We start from the raw sequence: 9,940 nt of genomic DNA, 5'->3' as shown, positions 1-9,940 counted from the left end.
AGGCGGTTCTTCAAGTAACTTGGTCCCAAACCGCTTAGGGCTTTAAAGGTCAAAAGCAGCACTTTGAATTGGGTTTTTCCTGCTGTTCATAGCCTCTGGCTTTCTAGTTACAAAATGCTCGGCATCTGGGCTGAAGGCACTCTAGCACTATGTAGCATAGCAGGGTGCTGGGGCGGTAAGGACAAAAAAATATGTTGCCTTTTCCCCTTTCTGAAACTAACAACCACTAGTGTGACCATATGAAAAGGAGGACAGGGCTCCTATATCTTTAACAGTTGTACTGAAAGGGGAATTTTCCACTGCATCACAACAATTAAAGCTGCCCTCTTTTTTATGTGGTCACTAGCATAGCTCCTGCAGCTTTAACCGTTGTGATGAAGAGGGAATTTCACCAGGTTGTCTATATACACAAATGACATCTGCTGAAATTCCTGTTTCGTTACAACTGTTAAAGATACAGGAGCCCTGTCCTCCTTTCCGTAGGGTCACCCTAACACCCACCCGCCCTGGCAAGACCTGAATTGCACCATGGTCACCTTTTCCAGTGGGGGATCTACACTACTGTTTTAAAGTGCTTTAAAGCACTTTATAACAGTTTTGACAAGTGTTGGGGCCCAGGAAACACTCCATATATAATTGTCAAAATGTTTTCAAAGTGCTTTAAAGCGCTTTAAAAGCAGTAGTGTAGAGCTCCCCCAGGACTGTTCTACTGTAAGCATTCGTTGATCTGGGATGAAAGATAAACGAATTTATAGAATATTTCTATAGTGCCAAATACCTGAAGCTCTGGGTGTTTTTTTGCTCATCCCGTCTTTATCTCTGAAGGTGTGAACAAACCAGGGGATCTTGCTCCGGGATAGCGGAAGCTGAGCAAAACCACACACACCCAGAGAGCTTTTGCGCAGTTTTCGTGTGTGCCAACAGACCCAGGGTTGGCACACGGACGGACGGACGGACACACAGCTGGATGACCACAAGTGAAGCGTGGATCACGCGGTTCCCTGCAACGAACAAGTGGAGCAAATGCGTTGCTGCCATTCCGTAACGCTTTGCGAACACACCCTGCCTGTCTCATCCTGCCTGCTTTCATTGCTGCGACCTGCAGCCTCCCTTCTGTGAGCTGGTAAAGGCTGTGTCAGTTGGGACCACCCTGGGAAATATAGCAGGGGTACATCAATATTAAAACATCGGCTCAGCAGCTATGGACGAACAAAAAGGGAGACCGAGAGAGGAAGGACAAAGAAGCCAAACTTTTGTTACGAATTGTTAGGAGAGGGGCTGAAATCTAAATGGCAACTGAGACTGGACTGGAGGAGGGAAAGTGCAAAAAGAGATAAAATCAGCTTACCAAATGCTCTTGTTCCCAGGATGTGTTCTAGCAAATTTCTGCCCCACCTTTTGCCCTTGACCAGCTGCAAAAGAGGGCCGGGCGGCTTTAAAAGTTGTGACAAAGAGGGGATTTCACCTGGTGCTGAACGCGTACCAAGGTGCTGAAATGCCCTTTTTCTGTACAACCGTTAAAGGTGCAGGAGCCCTGTCCTCCTTTTCATAGGGTCACCCTAGATAAAGCGACGAGAGGGCCAGGTGCAGATGGAGCTGGAAAGGGGGGGGGGGAATCTGGGAATGGCCCCGATTGTGGCCCTGCACCCATACAGGAGCCTGGTCCTCCTTTTCACAGGGTCATCCTACCCAAAGTCCCCCAACGAGGGGAGCCCTCGAACCAGCCCCAACACTCCCCACTACACCACACTGTTGCCTGGAGGCCCAGCAGCGAACAGAGGTGAGTAAGCTTCCGAGTAGCCCCCCTGGCTGGGGCTGCTGGGGACTGTAGTCCGCCACCTGGCCGGCGCCAGGGGTGAGGCTGCTGTTAGGCGGCGCAGCCCCGGCAGGTTGGGGAGGTGCAGCGGCGCCCGTGCGTCACGGAGGAACCGGTTGCCTCGCCCTGGGCTGGGGCCAGCAGCAGCAGCAGCAGCTCGCCTGGAACCGCCCTGGCGGCGCTCACCTGAGGCAGGCAGGCAGGCAGGGCGCGCGGGAGCCGGGGCCACCGCCGTCGGGGCCCCGCCATGGAGCCGGCGTCGAGGCTGCGGCGCTGGCGCTACGCGCTGCTGCTGTGCGCCTACGCGCTCTTCCTGGCGCTGGGCGCCGCCGTCTTCGCGGCCCTGGAGCGGCCGCCCGAGCGCGCCCTGCACGCCGGCCTGCGCGCCGCCCGCGCCCGCCTGCTGGCCCGGCACGCCGCCTGCCTGGACGAGCCGCAGCTGGCCCGGTTGCTCCAGCGCTTGCTCGCCGCCCGCAGCTACGGCGCCGCCGGCCTGGCCAACGCGTCCGCCGACGAGACCTGGGAGTTCACCTCGGCCCTCTTCTTCGCCGCCAGCGTCCTCACCACCACGGGTAGGGCGCCCCGGATCGAGCCGGGCACGTCGGGAGGGAGGGAGGGTGGGGAGGGAGCAGCAGGCGGAAAGCCGTCCGGGAGAGAGAAATAGACCCCGGGGCGCGTGGAGGCGGGGGAAAGGCACCGCAGGGAGGGGGCGAAGGAACTGCACAGGGAGAGAGAGAACGGGGGTGCTGCGGCAGCCGGCTTGAAATAAGGGGGGAGCAGGCCGAAAGCCAACCGGTGGAGAGAGAGAGAGAGACGGGGGAGTATGGAGGCAGGGAAAATGCACCACAGGGAGAGAGAGAGAGAACTCCGCAGGTAGAGAGAGAACAGGGGTGCTGGGGCAGCGGGCTTGAAATAAGGGGGGAGCAGGCCAAAAGCCAACCGGTGTAGAGAGAGATGGGGGAGTACGGAGGCAGGGAAAATGCACCACAGGGAGAGAGAGAGGGAGAGAACTCCGCAGGTAGAGAGAACAGGGGTGTTGGGGCAGCAGGCTTGAAATAAGGGGGGGGGGGGGAGCAGGCTGAAAGCCAACCGGTGTAGCGAGGCAGACGCAATGAGGCAGGGAAAACACACCGCAGAGAGAGAAGAAATGCCACAGGTTGCGCACGGGGTGGGGGGGGGGAGAGCAGGAAAAAGTTCTCCAATACCCAACATTCCCTACAACCAGGTGGTGTAAGGAACGCTCGGAGTTCTAGAACTCCCCCCCCACCCCCCCAGTCTAAGCTGGGATGTTGAGCAGGTGTCGCTCCAGATGTTCTGCAACTCCCATAATCCACAAGCCGTTGGACTCCAGCAACATCTAGAGAGCCATTCATTTCCTATCGTTGATTTACAACCAGCTTTTCCCTGCCAAGACTTCCCAATCGTTATATAGAACACCGATATTAAACGTGTAAACATTAAAACGGAACACAAAGACAACAGTGAAAAAGCAACGTCGTAAATAAAAACCCGGTCAACGCCGGGTTAAGAGTTTCCGCCGTTTCACCAGGGACAATGGGCCAGAGCTGTGCCATTCGGTGCTCCAGTGAGAGCTGTAGCAGCTGGTGCCCACTCCGGCTAGCGGGGTGGAGAGTCTGTAGCCTATTCTCCAGGGGAAACTGAGGCACGAGCTTTAAGATCATGAGTTCAAAGCCAGTGTGGTGTAGCAGAGTCAGGAGATCTGGATTCTAGTCCCCATTCAGCCATAGAAGCGCAGTGGGTGACGTTGATCAGTCACAGACAATTACTCTATTAAAATGAACAACTTGTGTATCCTTTCATTTTGCTTGATTTCACACACTAACTGTACTTTTTTTAAAAAAAAGGGCCTTGAATATATTTCTGTAACTTGGGTGAAACTTCCTCGAGTTTCTGAGAACAGTCTTTCATCCAAACTAATTCTCCTACTGTGTGAGCATGGGGAGTGACTTCCCTATCATACTAGGGCTCTCACTCCAAGTGAGTAAACACAGCCACAGACGGAACTTTGTAGCAACTGTGAAGTGGAAAATCAAGACGTCCATCAACTGGTAACGCTGGGGGTTTTTTTTCCTGCCAAAGATAACACGGAAAAGGGGATAAAGTTTGTGGAAGCTTGAATGCGATATGCCATCATAACAAAAGACAAATGCCCATCTCAGTCATCCTGGTTAGAACTCACAAAACTGGAAAACATGCCCAGTTAACTAGAATCCTAGAATCGTAGAGTTGGAAGGGGTCCATAAGGCCATCAAGTCCAACCCCCTGCTCAATGCAGGAATCCACACTAAGCATCCCTGACAGATGGTTGCCCAGCTGCCTCTAGTGTGGGAGAGCCCACCACCTCCCTAGGTCACTGGCTTCATTGTCGTACTACTCGAACGGTCAGGAAGTTTTTCCTGATGTCCAGCCGGAATCTGGCTTCCTGTTACTCCTGCCCATGATTCCGTGTCCTGCACTCTGGGAGGATCGAGAAGAGATCCAATTTCCACCCTAGAACAAATTGCATGTTTATGTGGAACTCAGTGGGAATTGCTTCTGAGTAGGCCTACAGAGCGTTGCTTTGCTCAACCTATGTATCTACACACACCTTTCCCCAGCTTTAAAGGGAAGAAAAAAGTCCCCAGCCCCAAAAGGAAAGTTCTAGGGAGACCGGGGTGGGAGCAGGACTGTGTCCCTTGCCTGTATTGGAGGCTGATGGCTTTGTTGTCAGTGGGTTTATGAATCTTCTCCAGTCAGAACTCTCAAGGAGCTATCCAAGGTTCGGAAGCGAAAACTCGGAGCGGATTCATTACCCCACTGACATCAGAGCTGCCAGCCTCCACTGCTTCCCATAACACGAGGCTGTCTCTGAGCGAGACAAAATGAACGCTCCATCAAAACGCTTCTCACAGTCCATAGGATACAGAGTTAGAAGGTGTGAGGTCATCTAGTCTGGCCCTTCTGCACAATGCTGGATCTGCAGCATCGCTGGCAAATGATCCTCCAGCATCTGCTTAAATACCCCCAATGGAGCAGACCCCACCTCCTCCAGAGGCAGTCAGATCCACTGTTGAACAGTTCGGACTGTCAGTAAATTGTTCCTAATGTTTTGCTGAAGTCTGCTTCACTAACAGTTTCCATTGACTGGTTCTAGTCCTGACCTCTGGAGCAACAGAATCATAGAATAGTAGAGTTAGAATCCACCTTAAAGCATCCCTGACAGATGGTTGTCCAGCTGCCTCTTGAAGGCCTCTAGTGTGGGAGAGCCCACCACCTCCCTAGGTCACTGGTTCCATTGTCGTACTGCTCTAACAGTCAGGAAGTTTTTCCTGATGTCCAGCTGAAATCTGGCTTCCTTTAACTTGAGCCCGTTATTCCGTGTCCTGCGCTCTGTGGCAGCCAGAACTGGCCACAAGACCTCAAAACCAGAAAATAGACGAACGAGTACATCTCATGCTCTAATCTAACCATGCATATCTAGGAACATTGTTTTATTTCAATTAATCAGTGGAGAATCGGTAAACGGGTCACCGTGGCTCTAATGAACCACAAAGGCTGTTCTTAGCCTATTTCCTAGACAAAAGCAAGTTAGCTTTTCAGGGTCAGGATGACACCAAATTCCAACAAACCACTACTGCGTTATATTCCTACAAAAGAAGTAATCTTTATTCATCCTTGTTTTTCTGTCTGTATGTGTGTGTGAGTAGATGTGGCTTGTGTTATATATATTATCTAACTTGCGGTTTGCTCTCTGTTGGCTGTCCACACCCCGTACTTACATTAGCATTTATTGTTCAAACTGGAGGCATCCGTAGCTAATATTTGTTCAGACATGTCATTCCGCCTTCCCAGGAAATATAAGCAAAGTCAAATAATCTCTCTGCATGCTAGGAGCAAACTACTTTCCCAAAATATTAACAGTTCATGGAAACAGGGTTTTGGAGGGCCGCTGGACAAGACCCTTGCTCAGTGAGTCTACTTTATCGCTGCTATTGCCCCCAGCTCTTCCTCTTCCTCGTCTTCCTCATCACTTGCTTGCTTGGCAGGAAGGGAGCAAGGAGGCCGGAGCGTCTCCATTGCCTGGGCCAGAGCGAGAGGCAGGTGAACAAGCAGGTTGCAAGGGCGAAGAGGCGGAGCAATTAGAAAAATTAGTCCGGTGAGATAACATTTTCGCCCATATCCCCAAGGCTCTTATCGTAGCAACGATTTAGCTACGGTTTCTATAACAGACTCCTTCGTCCAGGATGCAAAGAGATTAATGGGTTAATTAAGAGGGCCTTCTCAGTTGTGGCCCCCTGGCTGTGGAATGCCCTCCATTCCGGCGCCAAGTTAGGAAAGGAAAGGAACCTCTCGTGCAAGCACTGAGTCATTACTGACTCTTGGAGGGACGCCAGCTTTCGCTGACGTTTTCTTGGCAGGCCTTACAGCGGGGTGGTTTGCCGTTGCCTTCCCCGGCCGTGATTAACTTTCCCCCAGCTAACTGGGTACTCATTTTACCGACCTCGGGAGGATGGAAGGCTGAGTCGACCCGAGCCGGCTGCCTGACACCAGCTTCCACTGGGATTGAACTCAGGCCGTGGGGAGAGTTTCAGCTGCAGAAACTGCTGCTTTACCGCTCTGCGCCACACAACTTTTTAACAAAACCTTCGCCGACTAAATTCACCAAGCCTGTACGTAGTTTTAATGGGTTTTACTGTTTTAAATTCTGTACCGGTTTTAGCTTATTAATGGCTTAATTTGTTTTTAGCTGTGTATATTGATTGTTTGATATGGTTTGCATGATTTTATCTGTACGCCGTCCTGCGATCCTAGTGATTATAGAGCGGGATACAAATGTCTTAATGAATTAATAAATAAGTCGTTATGGAGATCTTGGTAAAAAAAAAATTACAGAAAAGAAAAATGTGGCTTACTGTTCTTCTGAGATGATGATGATGATGATGATACAATAATGACTGGCAGTTTTTTAAGATCTCTTTCTTAACCCTACGTGGAGATGCTGGGATTCAAACCTGTGACCTTATGCACTCAATGCAGCGAGTCGGTTACTGAAATATGGGCCTTCCCAATAGCGCAAAAAGCTGGATGGGTTTTTCCCCCTGTAGCTAATACTCCAACTTCAGAGTTTGTTTGTTTTTCTTCATTCTCCTTTGGAGCAGTTGTAGAGAGACCTATGTGCAAAACTAGGAACAACCAACGCCCCGCTTTCTCCAGGCGGGATTCATAAGATAGCGTGACATGAATCAATTGCCCTTTAACATACTTTAAAATGCATATCTGCACACAAACTCACAATCTCAATGATTGAGGGTTAGGAGACCGCAGGGCTTCAGGTCAGGCAGGCAAAGGCTCTCACCTGTGTCAGCGGTTACGTCGACAGAAGGTGAGACGATTATCCCGGTTCATTATTCCAGATAAAAAGTGTGATGGTTTTATCCTAATAATTGAGCAATTCCAGTTTTACTGCAACTGGAAATTTTTAGCACAGATATTCCAAACTATCCTAGGATGGTTTCCGAAAACTGTGGGCAAGTTGTTGTTTTGATGATTGATTGATTGATTGATTACATTTATATCCTGCCTTTTTTCCTCCAAGGAACCCAAGGCGGCGTACATAATCCTTTTCTCCATTTTATCCCCACAACAATCCTGTGAGGTAGGCTGGGCTGAGAGCCTGTGACTGTGCCCAAAGTCACCCAGTGGGTTTCCATGGCCAAGTGGGGACTAGAACCCAGATCTCAGAGGCAGTCAAGGGCTGAGGCTTGTGGGTTTAATTACCCCCTCCCTAATTTTCTCTCTGTGCACTGATTCAAATGCAGGAATGGCTAGTTGGATAAAAAACTCACGAGCCGGGGCATTGCTAGGTACTTAAAAGGTTAGGGAGGAAGGTGCACAGGTTTGATTGTCATGTGGTACGATGTGTGTGTGTGGGGCACAGCATGCAAGAAGGAGAGGGTTAACCCTACTGCACACACACCCCAGAAATCCACCATTTGGCAATTTTTAGGGGGGGGGGGACTCCCGTTAGCTTTGATACAAGTATTTTTTCTAAGCTGAACAGTTCTAATTGCCATACAATTCTAATCTCCACTCACTTCCCATCCAGTCACGAAATTTGCTGGATGATTTTGGGCCAGTCTCTGACTCTCGGCCTAGCCTACCTCACAGGGTTGTCGTGAAGGTAAAACGGAAAGGAAGAGGGTCATGTGAACTGCTTTTGACCCTTTGGAGGAAAGGCGGGAGATATAAATGCAACAAGTAATTAAAGGAATGCAGGGGCAGTTGCAGTATGTCGCGAGGAAAGCGTTAACCTGTCTCTTCCCTGCAGCTATTCCACCTCAAAATCATCCCCTGCATGGCAAATAAGGGAAAAACCTTCCATTGGTATGAAAGGAGAATAGATCTGGGCCCTTGAAAAACGGATTCAGGGCCCGGGCTTCTCGGCGCCCAACCCTAACAAGGCCCATTTCAAAGAAGTCTTTTTACTGGCTCTGCCTTCCTTGTTTTATGGGACCAAGGTGGCTGTGCAGACCTTTGGTTTTAACCCCACCGCCTCTTCTTCTCGCCCACAGGTTATGGGCACACGGTGCCCCTCTCGGACGGGGGCAAAATATTCTGCGTCCTCTACTCCTTCCTGGGCATCCCTTTGACTTTGCTGTTCCTGGCCTGCCTGCTTCGGCATTTGCTGCCCGTCTTGAGCTTCCGGCCCGTTCAGTACATCCACATCCGCTGGGGCTTCCCGCAGGGCCACGTCGCGCTGGCCCACGCCATGGCGCTGGGGCTGGCCACCCTCGGCCTCTTCATCCTCATACCGGCCATCTGCTTCTGGGCGCTGGAGGACAACTGGAACTTCCTGGAGTCGGTCTATTTCTGCTTCATCTCGCTCAGCACCATCGGCCTAGGCGACTACGTGCCCAAAGGCACGTCACCCTTTCTGCACCCTCTATATGAGCTCAGCATCACGTGTAAGTCACCACGGGGGACACAGCGGCGCAAGAGAAGGGCTGGGCATGCAGGAAGTGTTTGTGTGCCGTGGGTGGGTGGAAGTCCTGCTGCAGGAGGTGTGTTCCAGGTCTTTAACAATTAATTAATTAATTAATTAATTCCTCTGTTCAGTGACTTTTTTCTGCCCCACCCATTCAGGCTATCTACTCGTGGGTTTACTAGCCATGCTCGTGACTCTAGAGACAGCATACCAGCTAAGAGAGGTCCAGGCTCTGGTCTCTTTCTTTGCACCCACCCACAACCCGCCCCGGGACAATGACGACCGTCTGGAAATCTTGCGTGGAGACCAGCTCGCTTTGGCCACGATATCTGGGTCCACTTGACGTCACCGGGTGGAGGAGGGAACCTCCCCCAAACTCCTCTGCGGTAATTCAACTTCCCTGCAATTTGGGGAAAGGACAGTGTGGACGGTTCTAGGGTAGTGCTGCAGTTAGGTCCTCCTGGGCATAGGAAAGTGGGCTAGAGTGGCCTTTTTTTCCTTTCCTTTTTTCAAGGGCAGCCATTTCTGTCCTCCTCCCTTCCGTTCCCTGCCAGCTCTTATGGGAAGGTGGCTACTTCTCTGTAGGGTGAAAGAGAAAAGCAACAGCAGAAGATCAATACCTCCATACACCTCCGGTATAAGACTTTATCTCCGTAGTGATGATGTGGGAACTGGTGACCCCCATATAGGGGCACCTCCTGTATGGACACAAGTTAGACTTAAAATGTTGCAGTGCTGTTCAGGATTACATTTCACCCCCTTCTCTTCACAGTGTGCGTGTTTTCTCCCAACAGCCAGCTTTCTGGGGCCAATAAGGAAGCTGATTGGGCTGGCTGGCGTTTTTCCCCCTAACATTTTTGATGTGTGTGTTCTTCTACAAACTGTGGTTCACATAGCCTGCCCATATCTCCCTCGTGTGGGTGGGTGGTGTATTTCGTGTACATCAGAAATAGACGGGATGATATCCCTCTCACTCCCCTCACAGAAGCTGCACTGTTCATCAACATTCTATAGCTGGCACCTTCCTCCCCAACCAGTTAAGAGGGTTGATAAAACTTCCCACAATGCAAGAGTAACTCAGCCAATGGTCACGAGGTTACTTTTAGCTTAGGAAGTGAGCGCGCCCACGCGTGTATGTC

At 50.9% G+C, this 9,940-nt stretch overlaps 1 protein-coding gene across 1 annotated transcript; it reads left to right on the top strand.

Moving 5' to 3' along the window:
- The first annotated feature begins 2,063 nt into the window (after nucleotides 1-2,063).
- Nucleotides 2,064-9,193, top strand: KCNK7 (potassium two pore domain channel subfamily K member 7). Its single transcript, XM_063146295.1, has 3 exons — nucleotides 2,064-2,388; nucleotides 8,389-8,781; nucleotides 8,960-9,193. Exons 1-3 carry the CDS (start codon nucleotides 2,064-2,066, stop codon nucleotides 9,142-9,144), a joined length of 903 nt encoding a protein of 300 aa, XP_063002365.1. The 3' UTR covers nucleotides 9,145-9,193.
- Nucleotides 9,194-9,940: the final 747 nt, after the last annotated feature.

Source organism: Elgaria multicarinata, chromosome 21 (genome assembly GCF_023053635.1).
Source record: "Elgaria multicarinata webbii isolate HBS135686 ecotype San Diego chromosome 21, rElgMul1.1.pri, whole genome shotgun sequence".
Lineage (NCBI taxonomy): Eukaryota > Metazoa > Chordata > Lepidosauria > Squamata > Anguidae > Elgaria > Elgaria multicarinata.
The sequence above is the reverse complement of the archived record's forward strand: the minus strand, read 5'-3'. Positions and strand labels throughout refer to the sequence as shown.

What these genes read in the sequence shown, in the direction of transcription:
- KCNK7 (XM_063146295.1), top strand. Translation starts at nt 2,064, where the DNA reads ATGGAGCCGGCGTCGAGGCTGCGGCGCTGGCGCTACGCGCTGCTGCTG. An exon ending in CAGCGTCCTCACCACCACGG is followed by an intron (nt 2,389 to 8,388) that starts GTAGGGCGCCCC and finishes TCTCGCCCACAG; the next exon opens with GTTATGGGCACACGGTGCCC. An exon ending in ATATGAGCTCAGCATCACGT is followed by an intron (nt 8,782 to 8,959) that starts GTAAGTCACCAC and finishes CCACCCATTCAG; the next exon opens with GCTATCTACTCGTGGGTTTA.